Genomic DNA, 18,310 nt, shown 5'->3' with positions numbered 1-18,310 from the left:
AATGCCTCGCAAAAAAGGGCACCTATTGGTAGAAGGGTAAAAATGAAAAAAATAGACATTGAATATCCCTTTGAGCATGGTGTGGTTATTAATTACACTTTGGATGCTGTATCAATACACCCAGTCACAACAAAGATACAGGCGTCCTTCCTAACTCAGTTGCCGGAGTGGAAGGAAACCGCTCTGAGATTTCACCATGAGGCCAATGGTGACTTTAAAACAGTTACAGAGTTTAACAGCTGTGATAGGACAAAACTGAGGATGGATCAACAAAATAGTAGTTACTCCACAATACTAACCTAATTTATGGAGTGAAAAGAAGGAAGCCTGTACAAAAAAACACACAAAAAACATACATGCATCCTGTTTACAACAAGGCACTAAAGTAATACTGCAAAAGACGTGACAAAGCAATTCACTTTTTGTCCTGAATACAAAGTGTTATGTTTGGGGCAAGTACAATACAACACATTACTGAGTACCACTCTCCATATTTTCAAGCATAGTGGTGGCTGCATCATGTTATGGGTATGCTTGTAATCGTTAAGGACTGGGGAGTTTTTCAGGATAAATAATTAATGGAATGGAGCTAAGCACAGGCAGAATCCTAGAGGAAAACCTGGTTCAGTCTGCTTTCCACCAGACACTGGGAGATGAATTCACCCTTCAGCAGGACGATAACCTAAAACAGAAGGCCAAATCTACACTGGAGTTGCTTACCAAGAAGACAGTGAATGTTTCTGAGTGGCCGAGTTACAGTTTTTACATAAATCTACTTGGAAATCTATGGCAAGACCTGAAAATGGTATTGTGTGGGGTATTGTGTGTAGATGGGTGAGGGGAAAAATCTATTTAATTCATTTTGATTTCAGGCTGTAATACAACAAAATTTGGAATAAGTCAAGGGGTATGACTACTTTCTGAAGGCACTGTAAAGCTATCTAGCTAGCGAGATGGAGAACGCAGAGGTTATATTTAATTAGTGCATTTCATAATGGCTAGTTTGCATCATTTACAGTACCTTCACTAAAACCACTGCAAAGGATTTTCCTCATGCTCTGAGATGTCTGCTTACTCGCTTCAAATAAAACCATGCAATTTATTAATGCCTAAGGAAATTAAATTCCATGTGTCCTATCTGTGCTTGGAGTTCAAAAAGTAAACCCAAAATAAGCTAGCAGTGTTATTAAAAGGGTTATTGAAACATTCAGTGAAAGTTTTAAGGAAGTTTTAATTTAATTTTTTTAACTCAAAATAACCTATAATTTCCATTATCAGAGCATTAATAAAACGTATAGGAAACCTTTAAAGGAACCAAATGTGCTATCTGGGTAATGACTGTGTTTGGGCCAATTTGCCCTTCCCCTTGTTTTCTGTTCTGTTTTCTGTTTTATCCTGCCCACGTCGGTGTTTGGTGACAATATCACCTATTAGCACTAGCAGTGCCTCGGGATCATTGAATAAGGGACCAATATGTAGGCGTGATTAAAGCCCTGCCTACCAGTATTGACCTATTAGAAGCTTTGTCCAGCAGAACTGACCAATTAGAAGGCTTCCACACTCGCTACAGGCCTCTCCTCCCATATCCTCCCCACCTGTCTGTGTTTATACCCCCACCCCGCCCTGTTCCGGTCCCCGAGCGACCCAACCCAAAAAGGCCCGCCCCACTCAACAGACAGACAGAACAGGCTCTGTTTGAGAAGTCCCAGGGCCGCATTAAGCAGAGAAAAGCTGCTTTCCAAGCCAGTAGAGTAGAGTGCCACCTAGTGCCAAACCTCAGCTAGCTCTGATTCCTTCTCACCTCTTCCACCACCGCCAGATTTTGGCAGTAGATATGGCAGTTGGATTTGTTTTTTGACAGAATGTTATGAAACTAAGGCCAGGGTTCTATCCGATCACTGTCCACGTAAATTTCAGATTGAGCCGACATATGCAGCGTTTACCATGAATGCAGTCTCCGCGAATGTGGAAACATTGCCTTTAAGCGGTACATAGACAAAAAGGGGCAATCGGATTGAATCCCGGCCTAAAGCATTGTAATCAATTTGAGTGTACATGAGTCAATATCAGTGGAAAATAATATCAACTACTGGAACAGAATGTAACACAAACAGCAGATTGTGAAAATGAATTATTATCACTGTATTGATATTCATCATAAACCCCCTCCACCCCACAGATCCCCCGCCTGCTGTTGTCACTGTGGGCCGTTTCCAGGTCTCCCCTAGCATGGAGATCCCTGTGACTGCTGTACCAGGTGGACAGGGCTCTAACCCCACCAGGCCCATGTCAGTGGGCAGCACCCCCACCTCCAAGAGCAGCACAGAGGAGCAGGAGCAGGGGGGGTCAGAGACCAGCCTGAACACCTCCCTCACTCTCTCCCCCCCACACCGACAACTTACTATGGGGGAGGACCGGGAGGTCCAAGTAGGGTGGGCCGAGACCAAGGAGCAGCAGCAGGAAGAGGAGGAGGATGAACAGAGGGATGAAGATGAGGAGGTGCAGGAGAAGGAAGAAGCGGAGGAGGAGGAAGCACAGCAGACAGTGAGGAGGAGGAGGAGGAGGAGAGCGTGCAGCCTGATGGATATGTCTGCAGACAGCGGCCTGTCCGTCATGGACTCAGAGGGGCGTGGCCTGTGGGAGGGAGGGGCAGGGAGCCCCACCTACAACTCGGCCCTGTGGCTGAGCTACAGCCGTAACTTCACGTACCTGAGCAGTGACGACTCAGAGAGCGAGGACATGTGGGAGGAGCTGCAGGAGATGAGGGAGAAGTGAGTGTTTCACCTTCAGCATCTCTTTAGTCATTCACCCATTTTTATTCTAGATCGGTTTGGGTTTTAATCGAAGTTTGATTACTTTGAACTCAACTTGATTCTCAACTATTCCAAAGCACTTAAACGTCCTCCTCAGAGTCCTTAGCTGTTTCTCTCTCTCTCTGCCTCTCTCTCTCTCACTCTCTCTCTCTCTCACTCTCTCTCTCTCTCTCTCTCTTGTCAGACACATGGCGGAGGTGCAGAGTCTCCAGGCCACACAGAAGAGGGAGATTGAAGAGCTGTATGAGAGGATGGGGAAGGTTCCCCCTGCGGGGATTGTCTCTCCTGCCGCCATGCTGTCCAGTCGCCAGCGCCGCCGCTCTAAGGAAAGGAGTTACGTCTCCTCCTCCCGCAGAAACAGCCTGCAGCGCCTGGACATGCTCCCCCTCCAAGGTATCATTAGGAGGAACTCTCTGGGTGGCAGCAGCAGTAACAGCTCTCTGGAGAAGCCCTCTAAAGGGGTGACTTTTGCCTCTGATGTCAGTAGAATGGTGGGTTTCCACATTGTCCTTACAGTGGCCAGGTCCGAATACTTCTACTTGCGTTCTAAATAGTAGAATGATTGGGAATGCGAAAATGCAACGTTTTAGTGTGTGACATTTTTTTAAAATGTTGCATTCTTTAAATGCCAGGATGTCATACTCATTTTGGCTTTTCATCTATAGTGAGGGAAAAAAGTATTTGATCCCCTGCTGATTTTGTACGTTTGCCCACTGACAACGAAATGATCAGTCTATAATTTTAATGGTAGATTTATTTGAACAGTGAGAGACAGAATAACAACGAAAAAATCCAGAAAAATGCATGTCAAAAATGTTATAAATTGATTTGCATTTTAATGAGGGAAATAAGTATTTGACCCCCTCTCAATCAGAAAGATTTCTGGCTCCCAGGTGTCTTTTATACAGGTAACGAGCTGAGATTAGGAGCACACTCTTAAAGGGAGTGCTCCTAATCTCAGCTTGTTACCTGTATAAAAGACACCTGTCCACAGAAGCAATCAATCAATCAGATTCCAAACTCTCCACCATGGCCAAGACCAAAGAGCTCTCCAATGATGTCAGGGACAAGATTGTAGACCTACACAATGCTGGAATGGGCTACAAGAACATTGCCAAGCAGCTTGGTGAGTAGGTGACAACAGTTGGTGCGATTATTCGCAAATGGAAGAAACACAAAAGAACTGTCAATCTCCCTCGGCCTGGGGCTCCATGCAAGATCTCACCTCGTGGAGTTGCAATGATCATGAGAACGGTGAGGAATCAGCCCAGAAGTACACGGGAGGATCTTGTCAATGATCTCAAGGCAGCTGGGACCATAGTCACGAAGAAAACAATTGGTAACACACTATGCCGTGAAGGACTGAAATCCTGCAGCGCCCGCAAGGTCCCCCTGCTCAATAAAGCACATATACAGGGCCGTCTGAAGTTTGCCAATGAACATCTGAATGATTCAGAGGAGAACTGGGTGAAAGTGTTGTGGTCAGATGAGACCAAAATCGAGCTCTTTGGCATCAACTCAATTCGCCGTGTTTGGAGGAGGAGGAATGCTGCTTATGACCCCTAGAACACCATCCCCACCGTCAAACATGGAGGTGGAAATATTATGCTTTGGGGGTGTTTTTCTGCTAAGGGGACAGGACAACTTCACCGCATCAAAGGGACGATGGACGGGGCCATGTACCGTCAAATCCTGGGTGAGAACCACCTTCCCTCAGCCAGGGCATTGAAAATGGGTCGTGGATGGGTATTCCAGCATGATAATGACCCAAAACACACGGCCAAGGCAACAAAGGAGTGGCTCAAGAAGAAGCACATTAAGGTCCTGGAGTGGCCTAGCCAGTCTCCAGACCTTAATCCCATAGAAAATCTGTGGAGGGAGCTGAAGGTTCGAGTTGCCAAACGTCAGCCTCGAAACCTTAATGACTTGGAGAAGATCTGCAAAGAGGAGTGGAACAAAATCCCTCCTGAGATGTGTACAAACCTGGTGGCCAACTACAAGAAACGTCTGACCTCTGTGATTGCCAACAAGGGTTTTGCCACCAAGTACTAAGTCATGTTTTGCAGAGGGGTCAAATACTTATTTCCCTCATTAAAATGCAAATCAATTTATAACATTTTTGACATGCGTTTTTCTGGATTTTTTTGTTGATATTCTGTCTCTCACTGTTCAAATAAACCTACCATTAAAATTATAGACTGATCATGTCTTTGTCAGTGGGCAAACATACAAAATCAGCAGGGGATCAAATACTTTTTTCCCTCACTGTAGTAGAATTCGCTGCACACTATTGAGGAAGAGAATCGTCTTTTCAGACCAAAGTGTGTTTGACAAAATCTGATAATCAGATAACAGGGGACAAGCTATACCAAAATGAACAAATGGCAGGAAACAACACAATTGCTCATTAGATGACACTCTCGGTATGGGTGAGCCTAGTATGTTGATATTTGTTGCTTACTGCATACGTTTTTACTAAACAGTATATTCTAAATTGTATGTAGTGTGATTAGTACACAGTATGCAGTTTTAGTAAGTAGACAAGCCAGATTTCAGACAGCTACTGTATAGAGTATGTATTGGATTTATCCTTCTATCCGAAATCTAAGTTTATCTAGAAGACAGAAGGTGAAAGATTATCCACTACATCTCAATACTCTACACATCTAATCATTGCTTCTCCTTGTCTCCTCTCTCACCAGTAAGAATCTTGAGCCATGCTTGCTGTAGAATAAACCCAGACTACCTCATCTGAAGAGTGACTGCAGTGATCATGTCCATCCTGCTGGAGGAAGGAACATCACATCTAAACCCTTTATCTGGCCCCCCACTGGAGGAGAGAGTAAACTAGGCCCCCCAGAAACCAGGAAGCTCCTCTGCTGATCCAATGGTCACAGGGTTAATCAAAGGTCACACAGGTAATCAGAGGTCACAGGGTTAATCAGAGGTCACAGGGTTCATCATAGGTCACTGAGCCTCTGTCAACCTCGGTCATCTGCTGTCAGTCACCCCAGAGAGAAGCTCTGCCAGAGAGAATGGTTCAATAGGACGCCACCAGAACAGTGTTTAAAGTGAGATGGTCAAACCTTTCCAAACTGCTTAAACCTCAGCTAATGAGTATAAAAGGCTCACAACAGTACCAGCTCAAGTAGTGCACCATCATTCCTCATACTATGCAATGCTAGGGAGAACATGTGTGATAGTTGTACATAGAGCCTTAGTGATCAGCTATAGTCCTGCCTTGTAGCCACAAAGCAGTAAGGGTTGTTCCAGCTTCAATATTGGGATCATGGGATCAAGGCTGGGGCAGTTGATCAATATTTTCCTGCTTATCTGACAGTCGCAGCCAGTTTTTATTTGGACTGTTTCAGATTATTCACGCTTTTCTTTGCACATTTGACTGTCTGTTTGCATTCTGTCGATGTTGATGCTGACTGTAAGCTCACTCCTGCCCTCTAGAGTGACTATGAAAGTCCAGATATGTTGTTGTAGTTCTGCCAGTTTTCCAATGTACAATAGTGATGCAATACTTCTGATTAATTCAACAGCTTTATGAAGGACAACTGTTGTCGACATTTAGAAAGATGTGAACATTGTTTTCTAACGTTAGGCAGTATCTTATATACATGATAGTGAGCATTTATCAATAAAATACAACACTATAGACAAGTAGTTTTCTACTGCTGAATACAACCTACTACTATTGGTAGAACTAGAACACTGAGATCATTTAGGTGTCAGTCTTTCCAGAATATTTCTGAATATCACATTATGATATGTGGTCAAATGAAATATAAAAAGGTTATACACCATAGGAAGCTAAGCACGATACAGGTCTATACATGAGGAATACCTAAGACAAACTAACTAGCTACTCCTTTTTTTTTTTTTTATCTCATGTGTACACAACATTGAACAATGATAACAAACAATGCTGCAATGCGTAATAAACAAGACACCCTCTGCACTTTAGTAACTTCTACTTTAGTAGTCACTAATTTCACACTTTTTGGTAAATGAAGTAGCATATTTATAGGGAAGAAAATGACTCCATAACAAATGGAACTGTGAGCCCTTATTAACCATGCCGTTCAATACAGAATTATATTGTAGATGATACTCATCTAAGATTTCCACAAATGTATATATTTAAAGAAAATGTGATTACAATCCTAATATTTGTGTATGATTGTATTGCTTTGATATGCAAAGCTGCCGTCCTGCCATGCTCAGCCTTTCCCTTGCAAAGCCTTATTTGATATTTTTACTCTGTAGGTTTGGTGGCTACATCATACACTGTAAATCATATTGACATAATAAATAGTTGAAATTATGATAGTGTTCCTCTCTGCTTCAGTACTATTGTGGTAATATCAGTATGTCTGACATTTAGCCTATGAAATATTACACTGACCTTATATCAAGATGTGATTTTTTGTGTTGTAAAAAAACAACTACATAATAAAAAATTTACAACTCAGTCCTTTATCAACATAAATATATTTCAATCTGATTATGTGCTTCTTTGCGGGCGGTGCAGTTGCTGTACCAGGCGGTGATACAGCCCGACAGGATGCTCTCAATTCTGCATCTGTAAAAGTTTGTGAGGGTTTTAGGTGCAAAGACAAATTTCTTCAGCCTCCTAAGGTTGAAGAGGCTCTGTTGCGCCTTCTTCACCACACTGTCTGTGTGGGTGGACCATTTCAGTTTGTCAGTGATGTGTACGCCAAGGAACTTGAAGCTTTCCACCTTCTCCACTGCGGTCCCGTCGATGTGGATAGGGGGGTGCACCCTCTGCTGTTTCCTGAAGTCCACGATCATCTATTTTGTTTTGTTGATGTTGAGTGAGAGGTTATTTTCCTGGCACCACACTCCCAGAGCCCTCACCGCCTCCCTGTAGGCTGTTTCAGCATTGTTGGTAATCAAGCCTACTACGGTTGTGTCGTCTGCAAACTTGATGATTGAGTTGGAGGCGTGCTTGGCCACGCTTTCGTTGCTGAACAGGGAGTACAGGAGTGGGCTGAGCACGAATGGGGGCAGTACCAATAATTCTGTAGAAACAATAAGAATAGAAGGGTTCAGAACTTTTGTGAAAGTACAGTTGAAAAATATATGGCAAATAGAAATCCAATATGGTTGGTGTTAAGCAATAGATGGGAGGTGTTGAATGGAGCTGAAGGACGGGACTAATAACAACTAATTTTACATTTACATTTACGTCATTTAGCAGACGCTCTTATCCAGAGCGACTTACAGTTAGTGAATACATATTTTTTTTATACTGGCCCCCCGTGGGAATCGAACCCACAACCCTGGCGTTGCAAACGCCATGCTCTATCAACTGAGCTACATCCCTGCCGGCCATTCCCTCCCCTACCCTGGACGACGCTGGGCCAATTGTGCGCCGCCCATGAGTCTCCCGGTCGCGGCCGGCTTCGACAGAGCCTGGATTCGAACCAGGATCTCTAGTGGCACAGTTAGCACTGCGATGCACTGCCTTAGACCACTGCGCCACTCAGGAGTACAACTAATAACAACAAGATAACTAATGTAAAGCATACTGTGTCCATAATAAGAACATAGGTTGAGAGCTTTTGTGAAAGAGCACAGTTAGAAAGATATGGCATTTGGAAGCAAACCAGATGGACATCATGAAAATGATCGGATAGGTTGAGGGTTGATGAAGTTCAGGAGTAAAAACAAACAAAATATAATTATTGTACAATTGACTATGTCCATAAAATGTATATAGTATGTTTAAGCTGGAAGTAGAGGCCTAAGCATTGTTGTTCACTAGTTTACTCCAATTAGGGAAGGGGTGGTGGGGTTGGAAAGTAATAAAGGGAAATATATATATGTATATTATATGTATGTATGTATATATACCGGTATATATTTGCGAGAAGAAAAAAAACATGGGGGATTGGAAGTGATGCAGACAATTACATTGATGGAAGTTACAATGTATCTGCAATATTAAAGCTACCCCTATAAGAAAAGAAAAAATAATAATAATAATTCTACACAAGTGACTGACTACTTGTTGGGAAGAAGAGGAAGGAGAATAGAAGAGGAAGGAGAATAGGGTCGTGTTCATTTAGGAAACGCTACAAAAATAAGTCTACAACAACTACAAGTAGTCAATTTTCTTCCATTTAGTAAACACCACCCAGGTATCCTGAATTAGTAAATCGGGAACAGTAGATCTTTCCTTCTATTGACAAGCATGTTTAATCACAATGTCAGCAACACAATTACATAAAAACCTATAAATCCTGGGCAAAACAGGGTCAGATGCTGCCTTTGAAAGTTGACAATGCGTCAGCATTAGTCCCTTCAGGAGATAATATAGGTGGCACACCACACAGTCCATCTGAGCTAAGTCATCTGATTGCCATGTCAGTTGGTGCCTGTCTTTGCCCCCCTCATCCTCGCGAACTTGGCCTCCTCATCCAGCTCATCCATGATCTTCTCCTGTTTCACTGAGTAAAACGTGTAGGCATCTAGGAGGAGCAAAGTCAAGGCAAATGTGCTGACAGAGGCAAGGGATGTGCTGGCTAAAAAGCTATCTATAGTCGTTTTCAACATCATCATACATTTATGGCAGACATGTTTTACACTCATCATCACCAGCTTTCACTGTAGCAGCTTACAATAACGTGACATGCTGGGAGAGCTAGTTAGGTAGCTAGTTTGCCAATTAGTGAACCAGAAACTGGGCTTACAGGAGACGCTGAATATGACGACCCAAAGTTGAATATTGCGATTCGATTAAAGGAGAATCGCTATATTCAACGTCTCCTGTAAACCCAGATTTTGGTTAAGTCAATTAGCTAACTCGCTTGCTACAAGTCATGCTGCTCTTCACCATTACAACGTGAATTTCATAACATTTCTATAATGACTTGCAGCTTCAAGGACCTTAATGAATGACTGGTTGACTTTACCTGCTAAGCTATGGCAAACGTTACCATGGCTTGCTATATAATGCCGGTTAGTGCAAGTTAGCTCTTACGTAGCTAGCTAGTTCACCTTATGTGACTGTTTGACAAGGATACAAATTCCCAATACAAAGGCTCCGATTGCAAGTCCTGTTGCAATATTACGGCCCCTCAGTTGCTGAGATTTCTTCTTCCATTGCGCAAGCTCCACTTGTCTGATGAAGTAGAACTCGTCCCTGGTAAGATCCTCCTTGTTTGGATCTATTCTCTTGGCAAAAGGGACTTCAGGATCCACCGTCGGTTTCTGGTTATACATTTTTCCGACGACCAGACTGGTCTGCTTGTGCAAAACTAAAATAGGTCCCTCAGACGTTGCCTTCTACTTTTTCTTCTTCTGTAGGTTTTATTTGGCGGTTGGCAACCAACTTTAAAGTCCATTACCGCCACCAACTGGACTGGAGTGTGGACCAGAGACAGTGAAGGTCTAATTCCTACCCAATAATATCGTCTACCTAAGGAAACTAAATACATAATTAAATACTACATCCCCTGAAGATTTCCCCAGCAGTTCACTTAATCCTGGCTCTTTAACCCCATTACTCCTCAAATCTAATAATAATCACTCCCTTTCTCTCACATATTTCTGGCACTGAAATAGAACATGTTCCACTGTCTCCATCTCCTCCTGACAATGAGCACACCACCCAGTCGGATGTTTCCCCACGACTTTCAATGTACTATTGAGCCTTGTGTGTCCCAGTCTCACCCTGGTGACTACACTTTCCTCCCTTCTCTCTCGGCCTGAGGACCTCCCTGCCCCCACCTTTTCCTGGATCTTATACAGATGTCTTCCCTTACTCTCCCTGTTCCACAACTATTGCCACTTATTTTTAACCACTGTTCTTATTAATCCCTTGGCTTCTGCTTTACTGATTCCATCTCAACATTAGGATGTTTAAGAGCCTGCTTGGCAATAATATCCACTTCCTCATTCCCCTCTACTCCCACATGAGCTGGTACCCAGAGGAACATCACAAATACCCCCATCTGTTTCACCCTATACAAACACTGCAAACCTCATACAATACATCCTGTCTGCCCTGAGACACACATGAATTTAAGCTCATCAGTGCTGCACAGGAGTCAGAGCAGATGACTACCCTGTCTGGCCACACCTCCTCCACCCACTCTGCAGCCAATAGTACGGTCAGCAACTCCATTGTGTAAACAGATAAATGATATTTTGCTCTTTTCGTCACTGCCACCTTAAACTCAGGCACACTAAAAGCTGCTCCTGTCCTCCCTGTTTTAGGGTCCTTAGATCCATCTGTGAATATATTCAAAAAAGCATAGTATTGTGTTCACTTACAACTGAATCTACTCCTTCCTCAACATCTCTTACCCTCTCAAACAACCCTAGATCTATCACTGGTTGGGAGAAACCAAGGTGGGATAGCAGGAAGAAGGAAATAAAGAGAGGTGAGCAAAATGTTTAATATGTTGTATTTGTAACATAGTTAACTATTAAATGCATTAGAGGTGTAATGTTAGATCAGCTAATGTTAACCTGGCCGTTTGTTACTTTCTTTCTGAATTAATTAATGAATTGGCTTGAATCCTGGGCTATGTATTAATTTGCATTGTTTATGGTTTAGTTTTTTAGCTAATTCTAACAGTCAGGCATCGAAAATGTATGGCAATATGAAAAAGGATATAATATTTGATCAAAAACGCATGGTGCTGAGTGCTTTTACTCAAACCACACTCAGTAAACGTATTGTAACGTTAAAAGATTAGACATGAAAGCTAGCTACCTAGCAAGTCAGTTATTTTAAGTAAATGAATGAATAAGCTTGTTCCTAATTGCTTTTGCTTTATAGTTCTCACCAAAATGAAGAGAAAAAAGGACTTAATGTCCTTCTTCCAAAGAAAAGACAAGGCAGAAAATCAGACAGAGATTTCAGGTGTGGAGAGAGCAAGAGGGAGCAGATAGAGAGAGAGAGCAGAGAGAGAGAGCAGGAAGACTTGTCCATTGGAGAGACTGAGAGTAAAGGCATAGTAGAGCAGGAAAGTGAGACAGATGGAGAGACTGAGGCTGAGGGGGACATAGAGGCTGAGAATAAGACACCAACAGAGGAGCCATGTGCGTCCACAAGCAGTGGACCATCAGGTTTATGATGTTGAATAAATCTGTGGTTACTTGTAAAGCAGTGCAATTAGTCAGTTTATATGGTGTATAGAAATGTGTTGGTTAATGATTGAAATGAATGATCTCATTTAACATGCTATTGGGCTTGTGATATAGATATCAGATTGATTTCAGAAGTTGTCTGATGGCTATGTGTCTAAAATTACCCAAATAGATACTTTTAATTATAGTTTTTTTTCTTCGACAGATATCAGCAAATCCCGGGAGGACTCACCGGTGCAGCCAGTGATGAACATGGACCCAAGGGACAGGAGGAGGAGCTTCAAGGCGGCCTGGTACCACATCCACCCCTGGCTTGAATATTCAAATAAATTAGAGACTCTGTGTTTTGTTACGCCTGCAGGCATTTTAGCCCTCCCAAAGTCTCAGAGACTGTATTTGATTGAAAATGGGGTTTTAACAACTGGAAGAAGGCAACTTACAAAGAGGGGTGATTTGCAATTCATGCAAGGTCTGAGCGGCACAAACAAGCAATGATTACATGGAGAGACTATCAGAAAGTTGTAAAAAGTAATGCAACACTGGTAAATGCCCTAAACAAGTAACACAACAAACAGGTTCTAGAAAATCGGGACTATATTAAAACAAACGGAGAAGTACTACTACTTACAGCCACACAAAACATTGCACACATTTTTATTAATTTTTATTTCACCTTTATTTAACCAGGTAAGCCAGTTGAGAACAAGTTCTCATTTACAACTGCGACCTGGCCAAGATAAAGCAAAGCAGTGCGATAAAAACAACAGAGTTACATATGGGGTAAAAAAACTGTCAAAAAATACAACAGAAAATATATATACAGTGTGTGCAAATGTAGCAAGTTATGGAGGTAAGGCAATAAATAGGCTATAGTGCAAAATAATTACAATTAGTATTAACACTGGAATGCTAGATGTGCAAGAGATTATGTGCAAATAGAGATACTGGGGTGCAAAAGAGCAAAATAAATAACAATATAGGGATGAGGTAGTTGGGTGGGCTAATTTCAGATGGGCTGTGTACAGGTGCAGTGATCGGTAAGGTGCTCTGACAACTGATGCTTAAAGTTAGTGAGGGAGATAAGAGTCTCCAGCTTCAGAGATTTTTGCAATTCGTTCCAGTCATTGGCAGCAGAGAACTGGAAGGAATGGCGGCCAAAGGAGGTGTTGGCTTTGGGGATGACCAGTGAGATATACCTGCTGGAGCGCAGACTACGGGTGGGTGCTGCTATGGTGACCAATGAGCTAAGATAAGTCGGGGATTTGCCTTGCAGTGATTTATAGATGGCCTGGAGCCAGTGGGTTTGACGACGAACATGTAGTGAGGACCAGCCAACAAGAGCGTACAGGTCACAGTGGTGGGTAGTGTATGGGGCTTTGGAGACAAAACGGATGGCACTGTGATAGACTACATCCAATTTGCTGAGTAGAGTGTTGGAGGCTATTTTGTAAATGACATCGCCGAAGTCAAGGATCGGTAGGATAGTCACACAAAGAGGACATGATGAGTCTGATAATAAAGGGAACTTCATGGCAATCCTAGAAACAATAGCTAAGCATGACACAACTGTGAAAAAAAGGTTGACTTCCATTCATAATGCAAAATACACAAGCAAAGGGATTCAGAATGAGGTTCTGAGTTGTTTGGCAGACATGGTTCGAACAAAAATTATAGAAGAAGTGAAAGACAGTGAGGTCTTTAGCATAATGGCAGACGAAACAAAATATGTAAAAAAAAAACAAAAGGAGCAGATATCTCCAGTACTCAGGTACTATTTCAGTGGAGCTGTCCATGAGAGCTTTCTCCACTTGAATCGGCTGATCCACTAGATGCAGCAGGGCTTACTGACAAAATCATACACATATCAGAAAGTAATGGTCTTGAATACAAAAACAAACTAGTAGGCCAAGCATATGACGGTGCTTCAGTTATGAGTGGCAAGCATTCAAGCGTCCAGGCACACATTATAGAACAAGCAAAGCATGCCTTTTACATCCACTGCAGTGCACACTGTCTAAACTTAGTTTTAGTAGATACAGTCAAAGCTGTCCCTGAGGTAGGACAGTTCTTCTCCTTACTAGAAAGACTATGTCTTCACATCTGGGTCATATGTGCATCAAAAATGGCTTAGCGTACAAAGAGAGATGTACCCAGGTGCACCTAGAGAGCTTCAGAGACTAAGTGACACTCGCTGGGCATGTCGATATATGGCTCTACATACTATTATGGATAGATTGCCTGCCATTAAGCGAGTCCTGCAAGACATAGTCCAAGAACACAACGGTGACAGATCTGTTGAGGCACGAAGTCTGCTTGCACAGATATATTTACAATTCATTGTGTCTTGTTACACTCCATAAAGTTTTTGGAGAAGCAACATTTCTATCAGATGTGCTACAGTCTTCATCACTTGACCTGTCAAAGGCTGTTGATTTAGTTGAAGCCTTAGTTCAAACTTTGAATAACTACAGGGATGAGTCATTGTTTGATGACCTATGGAATGAAGTGTTGAACACAGCTGAGCAATGTGATACTGCAATACTGCCCCCTGCAAAACCACCAAAAAAGCTACGCTCTCAATTTAATGGAGACTGTACTCAGTACAGGAGGTCAGATTCAGAAATAGATAGACAGTTTTCGTACAACATTTTTCTACCCTGTCTTAGATCAGATGCTCAATGAGTTTAACAGATGGTTCTCAAGCAAAAACTGTGACATAATGAATGGCATCCAAACTCTAAACCCCAAAAGTGATGCATTTCTCAAAGAGATGTCCCTGTTTCCATTTGCTAGAATGTATGAATCAAATATTGGGGACTTGGGGCATGAACTACATCAGTTCAGAATAATTTTACAAAGGAAAATCCAGAGTGGCATGCAGAGACCCTCCAGTGTAGTAGAGCTAGCATTATTCATTGAGCCTTATAAAGAAGTTTTCTTTGAGCTCTTTAAACTGTGCAAAATAGCTGTTTCAATCCCTGTTAGTACCGCTTCTTGTGAACTGAGTTTTTCTGCACTAAAGCTGGTGAAAACGTATCTTAGATCCACAATGTCAGATGAGAGATTAAGCAATTTAGGTGATTAAGTATTGAGTCAAGGAGGGCAAAGGCCTTGAATCTAGATGAATTTGCTGATCTTTTTGCAAGAAACCACAAAAACCGTAGAATACAGTTGATGTAACTGATACTGAATATGTAATGCAAATGTAATGAAAATAATAAATAGTTTAATGATTATAAACATGGTCTTTTGCCTATTAATGCCTGCAATGCAGTGAAGAAAATGACATGACAACAATAATGTCTAATGTAACTGGCCCCTCTAACAGTACAACTGGCCCCAGCAAGATATTGAATGTGATGCGTTGCCCAGTTGAAATGGTCTAGAACCGCCACTGCGCCCCACTCCATTCCTGACAAGCAACGCATCACATTCAATATTTTCTTTCCTTTGACAACTACTCTGTTAATATGCTCCGCCCATGTCATTCGAGTGTCAAACCAGACCCTCAGGAACCTAAACCCTCCCACCCTCTCCAGATTCCTTCCATACAACTTCAAGTATATTTCCTCCCCAACCTTCCTTCTAGAAGAAAATACAGTCTGTGTTTTCTCAACTGAAAACTTGAAGCCCCACCTGAGGGACCACTGCTCTACTTCACTAATCACTTCTTGCACTCTTCTGGCTGTATGGGTCATATTTCTCCCTCTCTTCCACAGCGCTCCATCATCCATAAACAATGACCTCCCAATATCAGGTCTCACCTGAGAGAAGACATTGTCAATCATAATGGAGAACAACAAAGGCCTAATGACACGTCCCTGGGGGGTACCATTATCCACCTCATAGCTTTCTAACATAGAGCTCCCCACCCTCATGACACTTCCCTGGGGGGTACCATTATCTACCTCATAGCTTTCTAACATAGAGCTCCCCACCCTCATGACACTTCCCTCCCCAGAGCGTACTATGAGCATTAAAATCTCCACACCAGATTACCCGTCTCCTATCTTGACCTTCTACCTTCCCAAGGGTCAGCAACTCCAGTCTCTTACACGAGTTGTAAAAGTTCACTATTACCATATTCCCCCCTCCCAACCACACCTCTACCACTACATACTCCTGTCCACTCCCTCTCCCACACAACTATATGGGATCCCCCGCTTTATAAAGGTATCACACCCTCCTCCTTCTCCCCCTGCCACCCTATCTCTACGGACTGCAACATAACCTTGTAATACAAAATCTACAGTAGGTTTAAACCATGTCTCCTGGAGACATATCACATCAGGTTTGGCTGGTAACTCCTCAATAAACTGTTTGAACTCTTGTCCATGAGCCATTAAACTTCTGGCATTCCATTGAAGGATTAACACCATAAAGCAAATTAACCAATACATGATTCCTGGCTGGACTGATTCAATCTTATTGAGGTCATCCTGTACATTTTCCCATGTCAGTCCTGTGATCCCAAGATACCTCACTGCCTGCTCCACTATGATCTTTATCTTCTTAGCCCTCCATTGTAATTTTTCTGTGCAATTGATTGCTGCTGTCACAAATGTAACAACCTTCCTCATGTCTCCTACCAGTCTTGTGTTCTCCCCCATTCTGCTCCCTCCATCACGCCCAACCTGTATCTCGACCTGACCTGGAATACCTGCTATTCTAGGTGCCCTGATTGTTTCTGCAGAACTACCTTCACTGCTTCTGCATACGAGATGTTACACTCACTCCTGACCTGCTGCACTTCCAGCTGTCTTTTCATTACTGAACAACCCCTGTACGCTACAATATGGGCGCCCCCATAGTTACAGCACTTTAACTGGATCCCATCTCCACATGCATGTTCTCCCCCACACTTAATCTCCTTTTGCCTTTACACACTGCTGCCACATGCCCAAACTTTTGACAGTTATAGCAACGCAATGGTTTCAGAACATATGCTCCTGAGTGGCGCAGTGGTCTAAGGCACTGCATCGCAGTGCTAACTGTGCCACTAGAGATCCTGGTTCGAATCCAGGCTCTGTCGCAGCCGGCCGCGACCGGGAGACTCATGGGCGGCGCACAATTGGCCCAGGGTAGGGGAGGGAATGGCCGGCAGGGATGTAGCTCAGTTGATAGAGCATGGCGTTTGCAACGCCAGGGTTGTGGGTTCGATTCCCACGGGGGGCCAGTATAAAACAAATATATATGTATTCACTAACTGTAAGTCGCTCTGGATAAGAGCGTCTGCTAAATGACGTAAATGTAAAAATGCTCGCACATAGTAACTCATATACCAAATTCTAACTTTTCCTGGCAATACCAGATCCTCAAAGTTAAATAGCACTGACAAGCTATCCACCTTCTTCCCATCTGGTGTCATCTGGAGGTGCTTTGCCTCAAAAAGAGAGCCTCCCTTCAAGTGGTCCTTTATTTCTTGCATGTTAACAATTTCTGAAACTCCTGTAATAACTCCCTTCACTCACTTCCGTCCAGTTTGATCAGGCATGCTACTATCAACCACACGTTTACATACCTGCTTGAGTTTGAGTACCTTCTCATACTGTTTAATATTGAAACACACCACCACCAAACTTCCATCACGAAGTACTTTAGCAGACACAACCTCTCCTACTTTACTCTCCAAATCCCTAGCCAACACGATCTGACTCACCGCCGTGACTCCACCTTGATCCTTAAATTTCACCAACACCTTGAACTTCACTTCTCTCAGTACAACACTGCGACCCAAACCTCCCTCATCACTACTCTCCTCTGACAAGACCTGCAAAGGCTCCTCAGGCTTCCTCTTCTTCTTAACCTTTACTCTTACTATACTGCCACCTTTTCCCACTCCACCACTACACTCCATCCTGTCCTCCTCAACTCCTAACCCCCCTACCTTTCCATCTCTACTCCAGTCACAGCCCAGTGTTGCACAACCACCTTTCAATACTCACTTCTGATTGGTTGAGAGCCTGACAATTCTTCCTCACATACATTAACTCCTCTGTCCCGATCCTCCTCAAACATTTCCGGGTTCGACGTGAAAAGTTCCTCTGTTTCAAATGCGATTTGTGTGTGTGTGTTGTAATTACGCCATCATGGACAATATAAAGTACTGCCTTTCCAAAAATTTACTCTATGGAAAACGGTTCTAGAATTTTGTCATTTAAAAAAAGATCAATACATTTTTGTATGTGTATTTAGAACAAGTAAAGTTAGATGTTGTTGTCTTAGGTCTCTCTTTATGTAGTGTTGTGGTGTCTCTCTTGTCGTGATGTGTGTTTTATAACAGAAAATACATTACAGACTAAATACTTTACAATTTACAGACATAAAAACATTAACATGTAGTGTGTGTGCATCTATCAGTTACT

At 42.7% G+C, this 18,310-nt stretch overlaps 2 protein-coding genes across 5 annotated transcripts in view; one reads left to right on the top strand and one right to left on the bottom strand.

Moving 5' to 3' along the window:
• LOC121570186 (serine/threonine-protein kinase WNK4-like) overlaps positions 1-3,367 on the top strand; it is a 116,133-nt gene extending 112,766 nt beyond the window's left edge. Inside the window, exons 17-18 of the mRNA XM_045222339.1 lie at positions 2,180-2,771; positions 2,998-3,367. Of these exons, the coding sequence (XP_045078274.1) occupies positions 2,180-2,771; positions 2,998-3,367 (962 nt within the window). The remainder of the gene's footprint in view (positions 1-2,179; positions 2,772-2,997) is intronic.
• A 4,399-nt stretch (positions 3,368-7,766) lies between these two features.
• On the bottom strand, positions 7,767-10,137 carry LOC121584595 (cytochrome c oxidase assembly factor 3 homolog, mitochondrial). 4 transcript variants are annotated; one of them, XR_006003742.1, is made up of 3 exons: positions 9,872-10,137; positions 9,072-9,316; positions 7,767-7,864 (listed from the first exon to the last, which is right to left on the bottom strand). XR_006003742.1 is itself a non-coding variant. In XM_041900583.1 (3 exons), exons 1-2 carry the CDS (start codon positions 10,068-10,070, stop codon positions 9,213-9,215), a joined length of 303 nt encoding a protein of 100 aa, XP_041756517.1. In that variant the 5' UTR covers positions 10,071-10,137; the 3' UTR covers positions 7,767-7,864; positions 9,175-9,212. The 4 variants fall into 4 exon arrangements, 2 of the variants coding, with proteins under 2 accessions (XP_041756517.1, XP_041756499.1); XR_006003743.1 differs by having other exon boundaries at positions 9,080-9,316; XM_041900583.1 differs by having other exon boundaries at positions 9,175-9,316.
• Positions 10,138-18,310: the final 8,173 nt, after the last annotated feature.

This window comes from Coregonus clupeaformis, chromosome 1, assembly GCF_020615455.1.
Source record: "Coregonus clupeaformis isolate EN_2021a chromosome 1, ASM2061545v1, whole genome shotgun sequence".
NCBI classification, from domain to species: Eukaryota; Metazoa; Chordata; class Actinopteri; order Salmoniformes; family Salmonidae; genus Coregonus; species Coregonus clupeaformis.
This window is presented reverse-complemented; position numbering and strand designations above follow the sequence as displayed.

Coding starts and splice junctions, on each gene's coding strand:
- LOC121584595 (XM_041900583.1), bottom strand. CDS start 10,070: ATGTATAACCAGAAACCGACGGTGGATCCTGAAGTCCCTTTTGCCAAG. Junction 9,317..9,871: donor AGCCTTTGTATTGGGAATTT/GTATCCTTGTCA, acceptor TGCTCCTCCTAG/ATGCCTACACGTTTTACTCA.